The following is a 24,051-nucleotide window of genomic DNA, read 5'->3' as shown; positions in this document are numbered from 1 at the left end:
GATCATTCTCAGGTGCTACTGCTGATCTCTGTCACATCTCACAGTTTACTACTCATTGCTATATTAAGGAGATTTACTAAACTCAATACTTAAGGAGAGAATTCATCTCATTTTCAATTTGTCCACAATAAGAAGTACAGCAGGCTGGATATTTGTTTGCATTCATTTCAGACATTTGTTCAATTGCCCAAATGTCTGAATAAAGATCTTTCTGGTTACCTCCTCCTGTGACCATTCCCATTTCAATTGGAAAAAGAATGTGCTTCCTGTAAGTCCAATCACAAACAAAAGAAAATCTGCAGATGCTGGAAAATCGAGCAGCACACATAAAATGCTGGAGAAACTCAGCAGGCCAGGCAGCATCTGTGGAAATGAGTGCAGTTGATGTTTTGGGCCGAGACCGTTCATCAGTCCTGCTGGAGGGTCTCGGCCCGAAACGTCAACTGTTCACTCTTTTCTATAGATGCTGCCTGGCCTTCTGAGTTCCTCTAGCATTTTGTGTGTGTTGCTTGCCTCCTAGAAATACTATATTTCAGCAGCTTGTTGTGAATCCCAACACTCACTTGTTGCTGGACAAGTGTTGTATTGTTGGATCTTTAAAAAACTGACTGCAGAAATCATGCCTATGAGGATAAGTGCAAAATGTGCAAAATATTGATAAGAAGCATAGTGTTCTGTGGACAACATCATTTTAGCACAGTATTACGTTGGAAAACCATATTGCAGTGCGTGAACCTTGCAACTGAAGATCTCAATGATTTTGCGACTTTAATAAACAGCATTTGGCTGATAATGTTTTAATGTTTAAGGTGTAAGGTGCTCCTTCCCTCCACTAGCCTGCAGGTCACCCTTGGACAAGGTGTAGCACCTGTTTAGTCCCCTGAACCGGGTCACGAAAAGCCATGGGAGCAGGTGATGGATGGTCATATGAGCAGCTGGTGCATATCACAAGTCCTGGTTATGTGATCACTGACAGAAGGTAGACAATCTCTGAAGAGTATTGATAATGGCTGGGATCACCTGTCTTGCAAAGATACTGCCCAGAAGAAGGCAAGGTACTTCTATACAGAAATCTACCAAGAACAATCCTTGTCATGGATAGACCATGATAGCCCACGTCATACGACACGTCACATAGTGAATGAACTTTGAACCAGGACCTCATTAAGAATGGCCTCACTGATTACTTTGCATCCCTCAGAACTCTTTTAACTAATCACACCACTCAAACCACTAATCACATTTGGGCTCAGACCCCAAATGCTGATGAACCTTTCTCATCTTCCCTTCCCCCACCCTGACACCTGATTACCATGGCTCAAATCACCATAGGACATAGAAACAGAATTAGGCCATTCAGCCCATCGAGTCTGCTCTGCCATTTCATCATGGCTGATCCTGGATCCCACTCAATCCCATACATCTGCCTTCTCACCATAACCTTTGATGTCGTGACCAATCAGGAAATGACCAATTTTCGCTTTAAATATACTATGGTCTTGGCTTTCAACATTTGGCAGGTTTCAAAGAGATCCCTTTGCATTCTTCAAAATCCCAGTGAAGACAGGCCCAAAGCTGCCAAGCACTCCTCATATGCTAACCCCTCCATTCCCAGAATCATCCTTGTGCACCTTCTCTGGATGCTCTCCAAAGACAACCCATTTAGACGGAGACGTAATGTGAAGATTTTTACTCGTCATGTATATGAAGGATATAAGTAATAAAGTCAATTTAATTCAATTCAATTCCTTTCTGAGATATGGGGCCCAAAACTGTTGACAATTCTCAAATGGGGCCTGACTAGTGTCTTATAAAGCCTCAGCGTTATCTCCTTGTTTTTATATTCTATTCCCCTTGAAATGAAAGCTGACATTGAATTTGCCTTCTTTACCACAAACTCAATCTGTGAATTACCCTTCTGCGAGTCCTGCACAAGGACTCCCAAGTCCCTTTGCATCTCTGATGTTTAAATTTTCTCTCCATTTAGCAAATAGTCTGCACTTTTGTTCCTTTACCCAAATTGCATTATCATACATTTCCCAACACTGTATTCCATCTGCCACTTTTTCACCTATTCATTCAATTTGTCTAAATTCTTCGGCAATTGCATTGCTTCCTCAGCATCACCTACCCCTCCACCTATCTTCGTATGATCTGCAGACTTTGCACAAAATCATCAGTTCCGTTATCTAAATCATTAACAAACAATGTGAAAGCAGCGGTCCCAAAACTGACTCCTGAAGAACACCGCTAGTCATTGGCAGCCGACCAGAACAGGTTCCCTTTATTCCCACTTGCTGTCTCCTGCCTGTCAGCCATTCCTCTATCCATGCCAGTATCTTTCCTCTAATGCCATAGAATTTTATCTTGTTAAGCAGCCTCATGTATGGCACCTTATCAAATGATTTCTGAAAATCCAAGTAAATGACATTCACTGCTTCTCCTTTGTCCACTCTGCTTGTTACATCCTTGAAGACTCTAACAGATTTGTCAGGCAAGATTTCCCTCAACAGAAACCATGCTGATTTATTTTATCATTCATCTCCAAGTACCCGGAAACCATAATGATGGACTCCAACACTTTCCCAACCACTGAGATTAGGCTAACAGGCCTATAATTTCCTTTCTTTTGCTTTCCTTTTTTCTAGTCTACTGGAACCATGCCAGAATCCAGTGATTCTTGAAAGATCATTACCAATGCCTCTGCTATCTCTTCACCAACCTCTTTCAGAACTCTGGGATGTAGTCCATCTGGTCCAGCTGACTTATCCATCTTAAGACCTTTCAGTTTGCCAAGCACTTTTTCCTTTGTGATACCACTAGCACTCTCTCCTTCTCCCTGACACTCATGGACCTCTGACTCACTGCTAGTGTCTTCTGCAATGGAGACAGGTGCAAAGTACTTATTAAGTTCATCTGCTATTTCTTTGTCCCCCATAACAACCTCACCAGCATCATTTCCCGTGGTCCAATATCAACTGTCACCTCCCTTTTACTCTTTATATAACTGAAAATCTTTTAGTATCCTGCTTTATATTATTGGCTGGTTTACTCTCATATTTCATCTTCTCACTTCTTATAGATTTTTTATTTGCCTTTTGTTGGATTTTACCACTCTGACTCAGACCATTCTAATGACGACGGCTCTGCTAGATGGCAACTCTCTTTTACGGAGACTGGGTTTTTCAATCTCCACTCCAGACCTGGGCGGGAACGCTTTTACTGCATGCGTTCCACTGCCCAATCAAAGACACCTGCTGAAAACTGGCTGCTTTTTCAAGCTCCGTTCCAGACTTGCGTGGGAATGCTTCTACTGCGTCTGTGCCACTGTCCAGTCAGAAACCTCCCTTTCTGCCGGGTGCTAATCTCTGGCCACCCAATCTTTTGTTTTCAAGGCCACAATTAATCTCTGAAATGATCAGCAAGGACTTTTGTTTCTTTTGGATTTGTAGTGATTGGTGCATTAATCACTACATTAATCGCCACTCACCTGGATGAGTGCAACTCCATCAACACTCAAGAAGCTTTACACCATCCAGCACAAGGCGGCCCACTTGATTGGTATCCCTTCCACAAGCATCCAATCCCTCCACCATCGAAAAAAGCAGCAGTGTGTACTATCTACAGGATGCACTGCAACAACACACCACAGTTCCTAAGGTAGCACCTTCCAGTCCCATGACCACTACCATCTAGAAGGACGAGAACAGCAGATACCTGGGAACAGCACCACTGGGAAATCTCCCTCTAATTCACTCACCATCCTGACTTGGAAGCATATCGCTGTTCCTTCATTGTCGCTGGGTCATAATCATGGAATTCCCTCCCTAACAGCACTGTGGATGTAGCTATACCTCAGGGACTGCAGCGGTTCAAGAAGGCTGCTCATCACCACCTTCTCCCTGGCATCTAGGGATGGGCAATAAATACTGGCATAGCTGGTAATGCCCACAACCCATTAATTAATAACTTTAAAAATATATTAATTTTAATAGTTTTGAATATTTGTTAATGTTTATAAATATCAAATTGTAAGTGTGCATTGCTGTTGTAGATCCTTGATTTCAGTAGAAACATCCAGCTGACGTTTTCCAGAAGGGTTCACTTCTGCTAAAGTTAGTAATCTTAAACAACCATGTTTCAATTGCTGATGATCTATAGTTGCGGAATTCACATGTATATGGCCATATTTGCATTTTGCTGTCTTCTGAAGTTCTTTTCAGTAAAGAATTTGCAGGTGAGCTCCATGATTAAATCTCTTAATGAGGTATTTTAGGGAGTTTCCTTTGGTAATTTGTCCCACCCAAAAGGTAACTCTTAGTTTCTCTGAGACCTTCATTATTTTAATAATTATTAGCCATTAAGTTCCACCATGGGTTCTACTTTGAAAATATATGAAAGGCAGTTCTTTCTGGTATTTTATTTGGTAATTTTTTCTTCAATATTTTTTATGGCATTTTCCTTCTTAAGTCATTCTCCATGAGCCGTCTATTGCAGGTAAAAAAGAAACTTTAAAAATCACAGAGCCTCTTTTGCAGGTCGTGCACAGCCATATATAACTGTTACTGAGGATGTTTTACCCCTTAATTGTGATGTACCTTATTTGTTCTCTATAAAGTTGGGGGGTGGGGGGCAATGCTACTGCACAGAATTGAATAGAGTGTAAAAAAAAATGCATAGATTTGTTTTCCCTGTGTTCTCCTCCCTCACCCTCACTCCCCACCTTCTCCCAATTGCTATAATGCAATAGAATCAGTACTGAATGTGAAAATTAGTTTTCCTTCCATTACTGGATTATGAGTACAGTTGAGAGAGAAGTGTGTGTGGGTGAGGGGTGCGGAGTTTTCTGGCAGGACGATGAGGTTTGAGTCAGGATGTTTGAGGTGAAAGTGGGAATGTTGCTGGATCAGGAGAGTTGGGGATTAAAGGCTACTGAGTACAAGTAAAAAAAATAAAAACATAGTCCCCACAAGTGCAGGACTCATGGTCATAGATCAATAAAGATTCTTCTGAAGGTTCACTTCTGTGTGAGTGGCTAAGCCACTCAGTGGACATTGGGGCAGGACTGACATGAAAACACAGATAGCGTGCTTCCTAGCAACAGAGAATTAACTCAATGACTGGCCTGATTCGGTCTATTTTAACATAATTCTAATACTGAAAATTAGTGATTCTGATATTCTTTTTGTTTGACTCTGTCTAATCCAAAGTGGATTTTCAGCTGTTCTGTTCACAAAAGTGTATAGCTTCCATGGTGGAATAAAATGATCCATGTCTCTTCATCCATAAGGCCATTGTAGCAACCTTGTGCTGGTGAAGCTTCCTGGATGAGAATGCTGCTGGGTTTTATAGAAGAGCAAACATTTGTATTTCACAAAATAGAAATGTACAGATAAAACAGTAATAAGACAGGATTTGTAATACTGTCTCTGTTTTTATTGCTTAGGAAATGATGACAAAACTAATAACGGAGACACCCGACAAGCCAATTCCATTTTTAATAAGCCACCTGCAAAATAAACAAGGAAGTCCCAACCAGCTCCAAAGAAGATTTTTGGGCTCAGCTGCACTGTGGGCTGAAACTGGTAATGACAGAAACCGTTTTCTGTACATTCTTCAAACATTAACTGCTAGAATAGTACTGAATATTTTCCTTTCCGCAACTGCAAAATCTGTCAGGTTTATCAAGAGAATACTTTACAACACTGGGGGTATTTTGTCAAATTATGTGAAATATTGTGAAATTCCAGACTAACAAGTACTGTTGATTCCTGATGAAGGGTCTCGGCCTGAAACATTGACTGTTTACTCTTTTCAATAGATGCTGCCTGGCCTGGTGAATTCTTCCAGCATTATGTGTGTGTTGCTTGGATTTCCGTCATCTGCAGATTTTCTTGGCTTTGTACAAGTACTGTTTGTACAGGCTAGTAACTTGAGATGGTTGGTCTTGAATGGTCTGTGCATTCTTTTAGTGCTTGTATAAAGTTCTAATGGGAGATAGAGACAATTATTTACTCTGGTCACCTTGCACGTATCTATCATGATAGAAAGTCACTCAGAAATCCCAATGGTTCCATCTTCTGCCCTACCAACAGCTGCATGGAGCTGGTATACTGGATGAATTGTCTGACCATTAAGGCTGCACCTGATAACTGATAAGCACAAGAAATTCTACAGATGCTGGAAAGCCGAAGCAACACACATTAATGTTGGGGAACTCAGCAGGTTAGGCAAATGAACAAATAATCGATGTTTCAGGCTGAGACCGTTCTTCAGGACTGATTACTGATTGGTAGTTGATGTATTATTGATGAATAAACTCTTCTTGGGCTTCCAGCCTGGTACAGTTATCAATTTTAACCAAAGTTTTGATGACAAGCTCTGCCATCGTCGGTTGAAATCGACACCTGTACCTGGCTGGAAGCCCAAGAAGGGTTTGTTTGCCATATACACCAGGAAAGCATTAGATCTTTTCTTCTTTTTGATTTACTATTCTTACATGTACTGAGATATAGTGAAAATCTTTGTGTTGCATGCTATTATAGATAAAAAACATAAGTACAAAGAGAAAAGTAATAACAAAATGCAGAATATAGGGTTACAGTTACAGAGAAGGTGCAGTGCAGGTAGATAATAAGGCTGTTTTTGAATAACTAAGTGTATGTAGAACATGGGACTGAAACATGGTGTACCATTTTTTTGGGAAAGCTTTATAATCTTCATTATTTTTCTGTTTCTTTTTAAATGCTTTTTTTTTATCTGTTACTTAAAGGGAAGCATTTAAAGAAGCAATGAATTTCTGAAGCTGGCAGCTGACAGACCAGCTTGTGGAGTGAGAATCCTAATAGGAATCGACATTGCATACTTAATAGCTTTTGAACTTTGTAAATTGGTCAGGGTTAGGTCAATTTTAGATTAGATTAGATTATGAGGACACGCAGTCCTCTTTTATTGCCATTTAGTAATGCATGCATTAAGAAATGATACAATATTCCTCCAGTGTGATATCACAAAAACACAGGACAGACCAAGACTGAAAAACTAACAAAACCACATAATTATAACATGTAGTTACAACAGTGCAACAATACCATAACTTGATGAAGAACAGTCCATGGCACAGTAAAAAAAGTTCAAAGTTTCTTGGAAGTCCCACATCTCGCACAGACGGGAGAAGGAAGAAAACTCTCCCTGCCATGCCTGACCACAGTCCGACTCTGAGTTGTCCGAAAACTTCGAGCTCTGATCAGCCGTCCGGCACCGAGTACTGAGCACCAACTCTATCCGAATGCTTCAACCTCAGCCTTGGTCATCAGCAGCAGGCAAAGCCAGGGATTTTAGGGCCTACCCTCCAGAGATTCTCGATCGCACAGTAACAACAGCAGCAAATGGATGGTTACCACAAAAGGGAAAATCAAATGCTTTTTGAAATTACACAACTAAAGGAAGAAATTTTATTGTGACAGAAATGCAATTTCCCACAGTTTGGGGATCCTGTCAGGTCTGTGAGCTATTTTAAGAATTACTTGGGTATTATGTGAATATTAAAAGATTTCTTATTTAATAAGAACATTTAATTTAGCTGGTTGTCAGTTTCTTCTTGCTAATTTAATGTTCTTTTTCAGGTAAAAAAGGGTTGCAGCGTGATTGTAGAGGTTATGAAAAACCATGGCTTACAAATGCTAAAAAGCCAAAAAAGTCAAAAAGTGACCTTGTAATGTCCAACATATCACCATCAACAGAATCAAAATCCTGTAAGCAAGTTTTCACTTAATTGCTTTTCTTTGCAGTTAATTTCCAAGGTTACAGTGGTTAGTAGTGAGTTGCTGTTATTATCAAATTTATTTCACGTGAATGCTCTATATTTTGTGATTATGACAGTTATGTACAGTACTGGAAAACAGAAAACAAATAAAGCTATATTTACTGAAATTTGGAGGGGAAAGAACAGGAATGCTGGAGGGAATCAGTCAGTCAAGCAGCATCTATGGAAAGAGGGATATGTCTATGTAGCTAACCTGAAACATTGACTGATTTCTCTTGCATAGATACTGTTCGACTGGCTGACACCTTCCAGCAATTTGGTTCTTATTGAAAAATAGAACTGTCTTCTGAGTTCTTTTTTTAAGAGAAGTTCTTTACTTGCAGTATTCCATAATGATTTGAAGGTAGAATTAGCTTAAAATCACAGACGGTTCTGCTGATGATACTGATGGGGATCCAAATGTATCTTGTTGTTCAAACTCAAAATAGAATTATATAGTTGATGTTTGAAAACTAGGTCAAGTGACACATTAGTAAATTTTATAATAAATGATATTCCACAGGATAGTATTTCAAATGAAAAGAATAAATGCATGCAGAAAAGCAATGTACATATCCTTATAAATCAAATATTAGTTTAACTTTTAGACAATGTTTTTGGGACAAATACTTACAAGCTTTGTGCAACTGTGTACAACTAGATATAATTAAGTTGAAAATCCATCTTGCTATGCAGAGTTGTTGTTAGTGATCTTGCATTATTCTAATGAATTAGTTATTCCAATAATGTCATGCCAGGTTCTTCTATTAAGGAGAAAGTATAATAACTGTGAAGGAGAATCAGTGAGGGTAAACTGCTGACTTTTTCTCACAGTTTCCTTAATCCTTGCAGTACCAAGGTCAATGGAACATGCGGCTTGGGATTGGCAAAGAAAACCGGAAAGCCACAACTTTGATGAACTGAATCACATCCTTCAGGAAAGCAAGAAGCTGGGCAAAGCCTTGGAAAACCTCTCACGCAGTGGGTATTTCTTTAGTAATTAACGTAGCAATGTAAACTTAATCCTTTTTAAGTGGAGATTGCAATTACCCTATTTTTGTCCTACAAGACTGCTGGATATAAAATACTTCTAAATTGAATTTGCATTTATTGTGGTGCACAGGTGTTAAATACTCATGGACTCATAGAGAGATACAACATGGAAATGGCTTTTTGACCTACTGAATCCAAGGGGACCCTCAACCACCCATTGTTGAGCCTAAATTGTTCCCATTTTGTATTCTCTCCACACACCTGTCAGCTTCCCCCAGATTCTGTCTCACACCCACACACTAGAGGCAATTTGCAGTTGGCAATTAACCTTCCAGTCTGCATACTGAAACTTACTTTATTTCTATAGGTATGCATAAGTAGAAAGAAGTAAAGATGTGAAAATATGTTTACATGATCCTTGAATGGAGCACAGAACTCCAGGTTCAAATTAATCTGATACTATTCTAGAGAGAGATATCAAGGATATTTACTCAAGCGCTTTTTACTTTTGCTCCCCTCCTCAACTTCATGTGCTTTCCTTTAAGATACGCCATTTTCCCCTCAGAAATGACAGTTTTTAATCTTGAAATTTGGGAAGCACAAGTCATTGTTGGCTAACAAACTATCCATTGTCCATCAGGAACTGGACAAGTGATTGCTATTTTTTGCATTAATTATGTTTAAATTTCTTCTAAATGTTAATTGCAGTCAGCTGCTATGTGGCTGTGTATGTTAAACTTAGAGCAGGTTGATACAGCTAAATAGAAAATAATTCAACTTTTACATAGGGCAAAAAATATCTCCATTATACCCAGAATGGTGTTAGAAGCCTTGGGTAAACATCTGATCCTATATCCTGTTACTTCCAAGTACTAGCATCACAGCACACCTTCTGTCTTTGTCTCTATTTATCCTTCATTTTTTAAACCATTTTCGGATTTTTTTCCCTAAGGGTCTGATCAACAGAGCATCAACTCGATCTTGTGAGTTTATTTTACTCTTGCTACTGATCACTAATCTCCTGAGAAATGTTAATTTTATACTTGTGTCCTGAAATTCTGCATCCACAGTTTTGCTAACCTGTTTAAGTCGGAAAATCAAGCAGATTGGCTATCCCAGCATGCACTGCTGCAGTGTTGCAGTAATTTGGATTGTATTTAATGGGCCAGATAAACTGGATCTTTTGTGTTTTCTTAGTTTAAAAATAGTATTGAGTTTGTTATTTACATCAAGCACTTGGAATATTGGTTCTCTTCCATTTTTTTATGGCTTAATACTTCAACAATTACTTCAAGAATATAGTTGACATACATACCAGTACAAACACTCGAGAAATCTCTTCAAATCACTAATGTCAGGGTAGTCAATATAATTGGCATTATATATTATTTCTAGCATAGTAGTGGAAAATCTTGATTATCTTTACCACGATGTTTATTTCAATAAAAACCTCCACTCAAAACAGCACTTTGAAGCTGCCAGCAGTGAGCTCTATCCCTTATGTCAAACCATTGGTGGATAGCAGTGCAGAAGTAATCATCTGGAATAAAAATACCAGAGTTTGAAAAGGTCAGAATGTAATGGGATCACAATTGATCACTTCATTAAAAACATTGTGTTTGACAGTTAAACCATCTCACTTCTTCAATGATCACTTACTATTTACTCCTGTAGATACTTTAATTTACTCATTTTATAAATGCAAAACAGATGCAGTAATTGCTAACTCGAGTGACCTACAAAGGAGGTTACTGTGTTGTAGGGTTTTCACTGTCATGTCAGAGTACAAACAATGAACTGTTTCCAGTGTTGGTGGCATAAAGAACATTTGAATTAGGTCTCCAAACAATTACGAAAATTGCCAACAAATCTGTTTATGAATCAATGTGCAGAGTTTAGAGACTTCTGAAGTTAGAAGTTAATTTTGGAGTATATAGTTCATCAGAGTTAAAACCCCTGTTGCAAGTTCACTTGTCAGGCACAGGATGTATTTCAATGACTTTAGTGCCAATGGGCTATCATATCATTGATTTTGTGATCTCATCTTCATCATTTTGGGGAAGGAAGTAAAGACCAAGTCTCTTTGCTGATTAGAAGAGATATTTATCTCAACTACGCAAACACAAGGAAATCTGCAGATGCTGGAAATTCAAGCAAAACACATCAAAGTTGCCGGTGAACGCAGCAGGCCAGGCAGCATCTCTAGGAAGAGGTACAGTCAACGTTTCGGGCTGAGACCCTTCGTCAGGATTAACTGAAAGGAGAGCTAGTAAGAGGTTTGAAGTGGGAGGGGGAGGGGGAGATCCAAAATGATAGGAGAAGACAGGAGGGGGAGGGATGGAGCCAAGAGCTGGTCAGTTGACTTTTTGAACGTGTCCGATACAAGCTGTTGGTCTAGCCCTGTTTTGTTCTTTTTTTCTTGGGGTTTTTTTTTCCCTTTTTCTTTTAGGGTTTTTTTTGTTTATATATAGTTTTTTTCTTTTTATTTCTTTTTTAATGTTTAATCTCATTATGAGTTTGGAAGTCTTTTATATCTATGTTACTTAAAATTCATTTTATATATGCTGATGAACATTTTTCCAATCTCTTTGTACCAACTTTGTTATTGAGTTTATAATTTTGAAAAATTAATAAAAAGATTTAAAAAGAAAAAGAAAGTTGACTTTCAAATCTCTTACTAACTCTTTTGTCAGTTAGTCCTGATGAAGGGTCTCGGCCCAAAACGTCGACTGTACCTCTTCCTAGAGATGCTGCCTGGCCTGCTGTGTTCACCAGCAACTTTGATGTGTGTTATTTATCTCAACTAGTTGTTTTCAAAATACCTGGTCTCCTGGGCTGTTTTGTGCTTGGGCAGAATAATAGAAACAAAGGTTGGAAAGAAATAATGAAATTTATTTGAAAGGAAGAAGAAGATGACTTTCTGGAAAAAAAGCTATTTCACATAGTATATTAGTATCAACAAAATATTTTTTCTGTGATGTTATTACAAATACTTTAGTAGTTAAATATAATGAGCATATCACAATGTGTAATGCATTATGTAGTTTCAGCTTTAAGCAGGGTCTAGTGAAAATGAATGTTTTCTGAATGAACATATAATTTGTCTTATATTACCCTGAATTTAAATACAAGCCATTTAGGGTTGTTTATTTATATCTATTGTGAAGAGGCTATTGTGATAATTGATACAATTATAAATAATAATTGGCTTTGTTGTTTATTATGGCTCAAGCTATTTTCTATGGGAAGGATTTGACTACGGGTATTGATTTTTTTTGATAAAATGTAATGTCTGAATTATCATTATGAATGGCATCCCACTTTTTTTTTAGAATTCGAGAGCTTTTCATGAGGATTTGATGGTGGGTATGGATGAGAAAGGTCAAAAAGTCATTTTCTCCCTGCTGTTTGACCCTGTCTACCCAAATTGAGAGTTTCTTAAACTATGGAGCTAAAATGCATGTACAGTTTAATGCAAAAAGCAAGCAGAGCTATGAAGGATTGGCATATAGTAGTTATTACTAATGAGATTGCTACTTTTATAGTTAAACAATGAAATTAGTATCATTACATAAGAGATGACATATAATGAAAATATTGTGGCAATAGTACTTTCTGTTGGAGCCATAAAGTAAAATCTACCCAGAACAACTGAGCAGAAATAGAGAGGAATATGACAGGTTGAATTGGAATCGTTGTTTACCAAAAGGGAATACATTGATTTTAAATTACTCAAATCAATGTTGATACATTAATTGAGCCACATGGTGAATTCAATTACTTTTCTATGTAAATGAAAAGAGGATCAATGTTTCACTTTCTGTGGAAGTGGCAGACAGAAACTTTTGAGCCCCTTGTTCAAGTTCTGCCGGAAATGTTGGGATGGACAGACATTCATAAAATCCTTCATAGAGGGATTTACCTTGAGGGCAATTCTCCTTCAGGGCCCCATAGAAGATGTAACAAATTTCTCGAATTTCCCAGTTGCTTCTACTGGGTTGAGTTATTGAAAACGTTCAGCTATGCATCATGCAAACATTACATGAAAAGCAATAGGTGCAGTGGTACAACTGTTGTCTCTCAACAGCAGAGATCTGGGTACAGTCCTGACATTCTGTGTGAAGTTTGTGGGCACAGGGAGAATGTACATGGGTGTGTTTTTTGGTACTCTGGCTTCCTGCCATATCTCAACATTGTGTGGGTTGACCACTGTAAATTGCCCTTAGCATGTCGGTGAGTGGTGGGATGAAGAGAATGTGGGAGAGAATAAAATGGGGTTAATTTTGAAGTAGTGTGATTGGGTGGTGTATGGTTGCCGTGGACCTGGTGGGTTGAAGGCTCTGTTTCTGTGCTATGAATCTTTCATAGAGTCATATAAATGTACAGCACAGAAGCAGGCCCTTCACCCAGCTGGTCCATGCTGAACCATCTAATTTGCCTGCACCCATCGACCTGCATCAGAACCATAGCCCTCCATATCCCTACTGTTCTGTACCTATCCAAGCTGCTCTTAAACATTGAAATCGAGCTTGCATGCACCACTTGTGCTGGCAGCTCATTCTATACTCTCATTACCCTCTGAGTGAAGAAGTTTCCCCTCATCTTCCCCTTAAATTTTTTACCTTTCACCATTAACCTATGACCTCTAATTGTACCTCTAATTGAACCCAACCTCACTGGAAAAAGCCTACTTGTATTTACCCTATCTGTATCCTGCATAATTTTGTATACTCAAATCAAATCTCCTCTCAATCTTCTACGTTCCAAGGAATAAAGTCCTAACCTACTTAATCTTTCCTTATAACTCAGGTGCTCCAGTGTCAGCAACATCTTTGTAAATTTTCTCAGCACTCTTTCAACCTTGTTTACATCTTTCCTGTAGTTAGATGACCAAAATTGCACAAAATGCTCCAAAATAAGCTTTACCAACATATTATTCAACTTCAACGTAACATCCCTTCTCCTGTACTCAATACTTTGATTTACGAAGGTGAATGTGCCTTTGAATTTCTTAAATTTAATTGCAACTGGGGTCTCAGAACATATACAAAGAACACAAGAAAATAAGAACAGGATTAGGTGATTGGGTCCCTTGAGACTGTCCCACAATATGATGGATTGCCTGCAGTGTTACTATATCCATTTTTACATGAGTGTACCAAAATTGTGCCCAGTATTCCATGTGTGGCCTTCCGGATACCATATACAACTTTAATAAAGCCTCCCTATTCTTAAGCTCTAACTCCTTTTCAATAGAGGCTAACACGCTGTTTGTATTAATTACTTGTTGGGCCTGCCTACAAACATTTTGTGATCCAAGCATGAGAACACCTAGGTCCTGATGAAGGGTCTTGGCCTGAAATGTCGTCTAGAGATCCCTTCCTAGAGATGTTGCCTGGCCTGCTGCGTTCACCAGCAACTTTTATGTGTGTTGCTTGAGCACCTAGGTCCCTCATTTGCAATCTTTCTTCATTTAGATTATACTCTACCTTTTGATTCCTTTCACTGAAGAGTTTGACCTCACTTTTCCCCACATTGTCAGATTTTCATCCATCACTTAGTCTATCTACATTTTGTTGCAGAATCACTATGCTGCATGCTGACATCACTACCCAGCCTTCTGTATTTTTTTATATGTTATTGGCAAACTTGAAAATCTTATAGTTCATGGGAAATTGCTTAGAAACCGGAATTGACTTAACAGTTACAGATATTAATTATCGTAAAGTGCATATGTTTGAATTAGTTACTCACACGATCAATCACAGTTCACAATAGAGGTGTTAAAGTCATTTGAAACTTCAAGCAGACAGCCAAAGATATCTTGAAGTTAGTAAAGACAATAGAGCCCTAGATGTTTGGTATTGTTTCACATCTTTCTGTTATCTCATCTGTCACCAGCACTCCCTATTGTGTAAAGGGAAGACCTTTCTGGAAAATGTCTCACTAGAAGAGACCTCAATATAGTGGTACAGCACGGTACAGCACAGTACAGGTACTTTGGTCCACAATGTTGTGGCAACCTTTGAACCTGCACCAAGATCAATTGAATCCTTCCATCCCACACAAATCTCCATTTTTCTTTCATTCATGTGTCTATCTAAGAGTCTCTTAAATGTCCCCTATGTCCGCTTGACCTTTGTCTCTTATCACTTTGTGCAACTCTATCAAGTGACTTCACATCCTCTTCTCTCTCAAGAGAGAAGCCTGAGATATACTTAGATATATCTAGACTTTCTGTTCAGTGGACTGATAGAATTTCTTAGGGTAAAGTGTGATGAACTCCCTTGCATGGCTGATGCATGCCACAGTGTATGATTGCATAGTCTTAAGTTGGTACAATCCAGAGAAGTTGTTAGAAAGAGGAAAGGTGGCCCTGCTACTTAAGTCACAATGTTGTGGTCTCCTCCTGATCTGATTTTGATTTTTGTTTTTGTTTTCTCATCTTCCTCGTTAACCATTGCCTGTTGCCTCCCTGAAGTGTTAATACCTTCATGGTTGGATTTATTGACTATTTATCTATTAAGATAAAATTAGAAACCTAAACAAAGGTGTAAGTTTGTCTATTTATTTCTGAAGTTGAGCTTCTATTAATTTCAAAAATTTCACCAGACACAGTTGTTTTCTGCACACCAAAAAGCATTAATAACTCCTGAAATATCCACTTCACCAGGAAGATGGAAGATTTTCAGCCATAACATCTCCATTACTTAGTTTGGATTATCCTCCTTTTTTTGATCTGCTCCTCGGACTTCCTGTACTCCCTCTTCGTTGCTTTGTTGTAAACCCATCATAAGTATTTGTGGCTTTTTCTCTCTGTCTTCCAGAGATAAAGTTATAAAGAGTAAGATGCAGTCATTTCTCCATGACTTTAGCAATAATATCATTGCAACATCTTCCATCATAAACAGGCATTACTACAGACTAAAATTTCTTTAATTTCATTAGTTATCACAGAAACCCTACTAAAACTTTGTAACAAACGATACACATTGGGATTTTTTTTTTTTAGCACTAATTTCAATTTAGATGGGTGAATGTCTACCACCCATCTAAATTGATACATCCATAATATCAATGAAGATGCTTGGCTGCTGCAGTTCCTGAACATTATCGCACTATGACAGAATTTTCTCTGCTTCATTTTCTTGATCTGAATTCAATCCAGTTATATTTGATACATACTTCATGTGAAAATTAACCTGCATAGAAAAATGAAACAAGTCTGACTTTATTAACGATGTTTCTTACATGGTAATCTTTTAGTTAAATGAATCCTATCACAGCAGTTTTAAAACCATTAAAGCATATTTAAAGTAGATTGAAGGAAAAATAAGTTCATTTGATTCCAGTTTTTTAAACTTTACTTCAACTGTTGCAACTCATTTAAAAAATAAAGACTACATGCAAGTCCCTCAATCATTTAGAGTCTGCATTAATTCTTTCTTGTAAGATTGAACTCCTTTGGAGCATTGTATTTGTAACAGCAGAATCCTGGGATCATAGAAGTGTGGGAGGGAGAGAAGCCAGAATATGTTGAAATGCAACATATCAAAGTGTATGTCTCGTCCCTATTTTGAAAGTTCTTGCAGAATTACAATTAACTATAATTAGCTGATATTGTTAGTCACAACAGACTTAAAATCATAATAGTGGCTGTCAGTTCTGCCTGAAGGATTCACAAGCTTCAAGACAAATAGAAATCTTTCTCCCTTGATGAATCCCCAAAAGAACAGCTAAAATTCTCTTCTACATCTTTGGTAGGTTGTGGGATTACCTCACTTGTCCTGTTTTCCTGCTTGCACAGGTAATAACATCAATGCTATCCAAGTTCTCAAGGATTTGTTTAATATAAAGACAGAATTTTATAGATCCTTGCAAATGCAATGTAAACCTTTTGTCAAAGGGGTTGAATCAGCATACAGGAGGAAGACTGAAAACTTGGCTGAGTGGTGTAATAACAACTTCTCACTTAATATCAATAAGACCAAAAAACTGATTGTAGACTTCAGGAGAGGGATAACAGAGGTCCATGAGCCAGTAATCATCAGAAGATCAGAGATGGTCAGTAACTTTACATTCCCGGGTCAGAGGACCTGACCTGGACTCATCATATAAATATTATTGCAAAGAAAGCACGACAGTGCCATGACTTCCTCAGGAGTCTGAGAAGTTTTGGCATTCAATCGAAAACCTTGGCAAACTTCTGTAGATGTGTGGTGGAAAGCGTGCTGACTGGCTGCAGTACTGCTTGGTATGAGAACACCAATGCCTTTGAGCAGAAAATTCCTATAAAAGATAGTGGATTCAGCCCAGTACATCATAGGTAAAACCACTGAGCACATCTACATGAAACATTGCCGTAGAAAAGCAGCATCCATTGTCACCACCCAGGCCATGCTCTTTTCTCACTGCTGCCTTAGAAGGTACAGGAGGAGCCTCAGGACTTGCACCACCAGGTTCAAAACCAGTTACTACCCCTCAACCACCAGGCTCTTCAACAAAAGGGGATAGCGACACTCATTTAAGGACTCTTAAATTGTTATTTTATGCTTGTTATTTATTGCTATTTATTTTTATCTACACTTGCACGGTTTGTTTACAGTTAACAGTTCCTGATGTTTACAGTTTATAGTTACTGATCTGTAGATTTGCTAATTATGACCGTAGAAAAAGAAGCTCAGGGTTGTATGTGGTGACATCTATGTACTCTGATAATAAATTTTACTTTAAACTTTGAAAAGGTAAAACCTGTAAAATTACTAGAATTTTAATTATTTTAATTTTTCCTGTCCAGGTATTGGTGCTCCGGATGAATTTGATCAGGTAAATCCTTTTCCCCTCTTCCTTTACTTACAGTATATATCATATTGTGTGTCTCCATGTGTGAAACTTCCTGTTTTCACATATGTTATCTACACACATATGTGGCAGCAATTTTTAATAATAGTAACCAAATATTGTAATAAAATTCATGTTCAGTTCATGCTGTAGATGCTGCACTCTGCCTGAGAAATTCGTTGCTAATAAATATTGCGGAAGGCAACTAGTGCAAACTGCAGAATTGAATCTTTAACCTGGGAACAATATCATGACTGAACTACCTGCACCTCTTTATGAAAAGATGGATTGTATTTGCAGAAGGAGCTGCAGGTGATATTTAATAGAATCTGACCTTGGAAACATTTATGAATGAAGCTGTGTGGAAGAAAGGGAGGTGCACGATTTTCTGAAACTCCATTGGAGGCGTTGGTGGAAGAGGAAGTGATCTTCTATCTCAAGGAACTTGGGAATCCTTCAGCCAAATACTTCAAATACAATGATAGGAGACACTTGTTGCAGTGGAAGAGGAAGCCCTGAGGACCTAGATGCATTGCCAAAAGTTGGGTGGCCTTGTATGAATGGCAGGGTGAATATATCTTGAAATGCCATAATCAGTTGAGTGAACTACTAATTTTAGTCACTATTTCATGTACTTGAATCTTATTATTTACCCATCTATCTCTATCAATCAGAATCTTTAAACATCTCTCATAGATTTACCTCAGACTTGCAGAGTCAGCACTTACTTCATGCCTGATAGATGTATTTGGCAGACACTACCACATATTCAACCGTCACCCAGATCTTACTGTCTGACACAGACTGAATCATTTCCTACATTCTTCCAGGACATGTTGAATATAATTTGTGACGAGGACAATAAACCAGCAGGGGGCCAATATGGTAAGATAGCTCTGCGCACATGGAAGATGTGGTGCTTGTCAGTATTGCTTCAAGTTAAGGTGTGTTCATCTTCTCCCACCTCAGTTACGATCATAAGAAATAAAAACAGAAGTAGATTATTTTGCCCATCAGTCTTGCTTTGCCTATATATGAGGATCAGATAAAATCAGAATCGACTTTGTTATCGCTGTCTAATATGATGTGAAATTATTATGGGTGACCTTCTCCCTCAAACATAATTTCTTTACTTTTGTCTCTTTATTATTCAGAAATCTATGGAACTCTTTTGAAACTAATTTGTGACTGAGCCTCCACATCCCTTGGAAGTTGATTCTTTTGAGTGAGACATTTTTACTAAAAGTCTTGCCCCCTTATTTTGAGACGATGACCACCTCCCCCTCAGTTTGGACCCTCTCACTTCAGGAACCATCCTCCTGGTGTCTACTGTTTACAATTTTGTATGTTTCAGTGTCGACTCTCATTAGCCTGACATCGGTGGTGGGGAAAATGCTAGAGTCAATTATCAAAGATGCGATAACAGCACACTTGGAAAGCAGTGAAATCATCGGACAAAGTCAGCATGGATTTGTGAAAGGAAAATCATGTCTGACATACCTCATAGAATTTTTTGAGGATGTAACTAGTAGAGTGGATAGGGGAGAACCAGTGGATGTGGTATATTTGGATTTTCAAAAGGCTTTTGACAAGGTCCCACACAGGAGATTAGTGTGCAAACTTAAAGCACACGGTATTGGGGGTATGGTATTGATGTGGATAGAGAATTGGTTGGCAGACAGGAAGCAAAGAGTGGGAATAAACGGGACCTTTTCAGAATGGCAGGCAGTGACTAATCGGGTACCGCAAGGCTCAGTGCTGGGACACCAGTTGTTTACAATATATATTAATGACTTAGACGAGGGAATTAAATACAGCACCTCCAAGTCTGCAGATGACATGAAGCTGGGCGGCAGTGTTAGCTGTGAGGAGGATGCTAAGAGGATGCAGGGTGACTTGGATAGGTTAGGTGAGTGGGCAAATTCATGGCAGATGCAATTTAATGTGGATAAATGTGAAGTTATCCACTTTGGTGGGAAAAGCAGGAAAACAGATTATTAGCTGAATGGTGGCCAATTAGGGAAAGGGGAGGTGCAACGAGATCTGGGTGTCATTGTACACCAGTCATTGAAAGTGGGCATGCAGGTACAGCAGGTGGTGAAAAAGGCGAATGGTATGCTGGCATTCATAGCAAGAGGATTCAAGTACAGGAGCAGGGAGGTTCTACTGCAGTCGTACAAGGCCTTGGTGAGACCACACCTGGAGTATTGTGTGCAGTTTTGGTCCCCTAATCTGAGGAAAGACATTCTTGCCATAGAGGGAGTACAAAAAAGGTTCACCAGATTGGTTCCTGGGATGGCAGGACTTTCATATGATGAAAGACTGGATCGACTAGGCTTATACTCTCTGGAATTTAGAAGATTGAGGGGGGATCTTATTGAAATGTATAAAATTCTAAAGGGATTGGACAGGCTAGAAGCAGGAAGATTATTCCTGATGTTGCGGAAGTCCAGAACGAGGGGTCACAGTTTAAGGATAAAGGGGAGGCCTTTTAGGACAGAGATGAGGAAAAACTTCTTCACACAGAGAGTGGTGAATCTGTGGAATTCTCTGCCACAGGAAACAGTTGAGGCCAGTTCATTGGCTATATTTAAGAGGGAGTTAGATATGGCCCTTGTGGCTAAAGGGATCGGGGGTATGGAGAGAAGGCAGGTACAGGGTTCTGAGTTGGATGATCAGCCATGATCATACTGAGTGGCGGTGCAGGCTCGAAGGGCTGAATGGCCTACTCCTGCACCTATTTTCTATGTTTCTATGTTTTTCCAAATTTTAGCAGCGGAGACCTGACCTCCTCAACCTCTCGTCAGTTGACAGATACATCATTTCCAAGCACCACTCTGATGATTTATTTCTGTTCTCTCTCATAGCAAGTACATCCTTTTTTTTGAGGTAAGGGGACCAGATTTGTGTGCATTTCTTGCACCAAGGCTCTATGTAAAGCTGGTTTACTCTAATACTCAAATCCTTTAGCAATAAGAACTGACACATATTTGCCTCTGTTGCCTGTTGTAACTGCACATTAGTTTTCAGTATCTTGCGTGCAAGATATCTAAGTCCATTTAAGCACTAGCATTTTTAATCTCTCGCCACTTTAAAAAAAAAATCACAGCATTTCTTTTTCTTTGACTGAAGTGAGTTTCCTCACAAGTCATCAACAAATTTGGTCCCTTCAGCCAAATTGTCAGAATATATTGTGTCGTGTTGGTAGCTCATCAGCGTTTTCTGAGATATCCCACTGGTCATAGTCACCAACCTGCATCATCTCCATCCTAGAGGCAACATCTCTCAACTGCATGCATCAAACTGCAGCACATGGAAAACACATGCATATACTCCATTGTCTGTTTCACTGAGGCATAGAGGATGACCTTTGCCCTTAACATCTGCAAAGAAAAGGCCTTTTACAAGGCTGCTGCTTCTGTACAACGAGGCTTCCAGACAATAAAAGTCTATAATGATATCCTGGAAAATGTGAACCCTATCTTGATACACCCCTCAGTGAGATGACCAAGATGTTGAAGTTCACCAATGCCAGAACATTGAGGACGTTTGGCATCCTGTATTGGCTAATCCAGAATTTGAGGCCTGGAGTTTGAGTCCTCATCCAGTGACCTCAGTCATCATTGGCAGGTATTGGGTTGATACCCATGATTGAAGCCCAAAGGTTGATAGGAAGTTCAGATTGAAGCCCAAAGGTCAATTGGAAGTCCAGGAATCAAGGTCTGATAGCCTGAGCCCCAAGTCTGTGAATCTCTGCGAATCTACTAGGGAGGTCAGTGGCCCAATGTCTGCGAATCCACGAGTCCACTGGAGACCAGAGGCCGAAGAGAATGACCTACTCTGAGGTTAGAGGATGTGTATGTACGGGGGTGGGAGGGAGGAATGGAACTTGTTTTGTTGTTGTTGCTTTGTCACTTGGTACGTTCAGTTTTGTTGTGTTCTGTGTCATTCTGCCAACTATGGTGGGCATGCTATATTGGTGCCAGAAAGTGTGGAGACACTTGCAGGCTGCCCCCAGCAAATTCTTGGATGTGTTGGGTGTTGACACAAATGACACATTTCACTGTATATTTTAATATACATGTGGTTAATAAACCTGAATCTGAATGCCCCCGGTGTGCCTGTACATCCTTCAGCTGTCAGAGGAACAAAAAGTAACAAAGATTATTGTATAGGACCCCAGTATATGGACCTAAATAGAAGCTCTGCAAACAGTAGTACGTTTTGATAAAAAAGCTTGCCAGAATGTCGCAAGAAATTTGTTTTTCCAGAGCCACCTCTCAATGAAGAAATTGATGAATCAGCTTCAGATTTTGCGCGTCGGAGGCAAGGAATACTTTAAGAGCCATGCACAGAGTAAAGATGGATCTGAGTAAGAATCCAACTTTGCCTGTCCTGGTGAGGTTCCCCTTTCCTATTCCCAGATCCATGGAAGAATTCATCCGACCTCCTGCATTTGTTCAGCAGAATAAATTACCACGGTATACAACAACTTCCCTGGAGAAGACAACCGGTTTCTGATACTCATTTATTTCATGCACACCTCCAACACATCATTTTGGCATTTGGTATTCAGCAAGTACAAGTTATCCCCTCCTTTTCAATAGATTCAACCTCCTTTTTAATATTACATACTATCACTTATTTCATTTCCCCCAACAAATGAGTTAACTCTTGAGAACATGAGTAATGTCAGAGGCTCATCCTGGATATAATGTGGAAGAATCACATAAAGGGAGGATTCCTCCCAAAGAATTCATCAGGTAAGCAAAATGAACAGCTTGTATACCACCTCCCTAATATATGTAATATATTACCTAGTAATAACATTTTATTTACTCTGGAGGCATATGTTTTGTGCAGTATGACACTATAAGGGACTAATAAAATATTTATTGTTCTGAGATTGCTGTGACTCATTACACATCCACCAGCACACAGAGTTGTTGAGATTCATAGTCTTTTATTTTGCAATAAAATAATACCAATGTGGATTGAGCAGTACTTTGGTAAATTCTAATGTTTCTTATAGCAATATTTTTTTTGAATAAGAAACTCAGGACTAATAACACTAGTGGCTACACTCTTCTCCTTATACACCCCCGACTGTGTTGCCACGCACAGCTCCAGTCTGTTGATCAAATTTGCAGATGACACAACATTGATAGGCCTTATTTGCAACAATGATAAGACAGCCTCCAAAAGAGAAGTCAACGCCCTGACACAGTGGTGCCAAGAAAACAACCTCTCCCTCAATGCCAAAAAAACGAAGGAGTTGATCGTGGATTACAGGAGGAATGGAGACAGGCTGGCCCCTATGCTCTGTGGTTGAGAGGGTGAGTAATTTCAAGTTCCTCGGTGTTCACATCACTGAGGATCTCAGCTGGACTGTAGGTACCAGCTGTGTGGTGAAAAAAGCACAACAGCACCTCTTGCACCTCAGACAGCCAAAGATGTTTGGCATGAGAGCATCCTGATTGGCTGTGTCACCGCCTGGTATGGGAACTGTACTATCCTTAATTGCAGGGCATCGCAGAGAGTGGTGCAGACAGCCCAGTGCATCTGTGGATGTGAACTTTCCTCTGTTCAGGACATTTACAGCATCAGGTGCATAAAAAGGGGCCTGGAGGGTCATCAGGGACTCCAGCCACCCGAACCGCAAACTGTTTCAGCTGCTTCCATCTGGCAAACAGTACCAGAGCACTAGGCCTAGACCAACAGGCTATGGGAGAGATTCTTTCACCAGGCCATCAGATTTATCAATATATCATTGATCTGGTTGCATATCTGACTATACATTGTATCTGATTGTGTATCTGTCTGTACACACATGTATACAAAACAGTTATGTATACATTCTTAGTGTCTGGGCAATACCTTCCCACATTTCCCTTCCTTATTGTTGTATATAGCTTGCTGCTGCTGTAGACATGAGCTGTTTCATTCACTGAAAAGTGCAGATGAAATTTAATTGTTAACAAACATCCTTCCCTCTGATGGAAATAACATCATCGACAAAGCAGATGAAAATGGATGTGAAGATGGTGTGAGGGAAATAAACATGAGGCACAAGTTCAGCCATAATCTTATTTAATGGTGCCAACAACTCAAGGGGCTGGATGATCCAATTCTAGTGATTAATGGTAACACAAACTTTTAAAGAGATACAGACTCCTTTTCTGAAAGCCATTAGTAGCTGATTTTTCTAATCATTGTGATCTTTCTAAACATTCAAAATAGAAAATACAATTAATTTCATCTATGTGTTTCAGTAGTATTGGGTTAACACATCCTGGTGACACATAGGGAGATAGCATAGCCGACCACAATTACTCTCCCTCCCGCAACGCTGACAAAGCGCTCCTCCAGCCGCCATTTGGAAAGCAGGATCACTCCTCTGTCTTGCTGCTGCC

General features: G+C 39.3%; 1 protein-coding gene across 8 annotated transcripts in view; it reads left to right on the top strand.

The window, feature by feature from the left end:
- Positions 1-24,051, top strand: part of c1h8orf34 (chromosome 1 C8orf34 homolog) — a 364,640-nt gene that overhangs the window by 61,433 nt on the left and 279,156 nt on the right. For 7 of the 8 annotated variants that reach the window (XM_072254031.1, XM_072254215.1, XM_072253949.1 and 4 more), the window contains exons 2-5: positions 5,447-5,585; positions 7,626-7,754; positions 8,639-8,785; positions 17,595-17,623. In XM_072254031.1, the coding sequence (XP_072110132.1) occupies positions 5,447-5,585; positions 7,626-7,754; positions 8,639-8,785; positions 17,595-17,623 (444 nt within the window). The remainder of the gene's footprint in view (positions 1-5,446; positions 5,586-7,625; positions 7,755-8,638; positions 8,786-17,594; positions 17,624-24,051) is intronic. The other variant, XM_072254127.1, reaches the window with a different exon arrangement.

Source organism: Mobula birostris, chromosome 1 (genome assembly GCF_030028105.1).
Source record: "Mobula birostris isolate sMobBir1 chromosome 1, sMobBir1.hap1, whole genome shotgun sequence".
Taxonomy (NCBI): domain Eukaryota; kingdom Metazoa; phylum Chordata; class Chondrichthyes; order Myliobatiformes; family Myliobatidae; genus Mobula; species Mobula birostris.
Note: the sequence above shows the minus strand (reverse complement) of the source record. Positions and strands in the feature narration are given on the sequence as shown.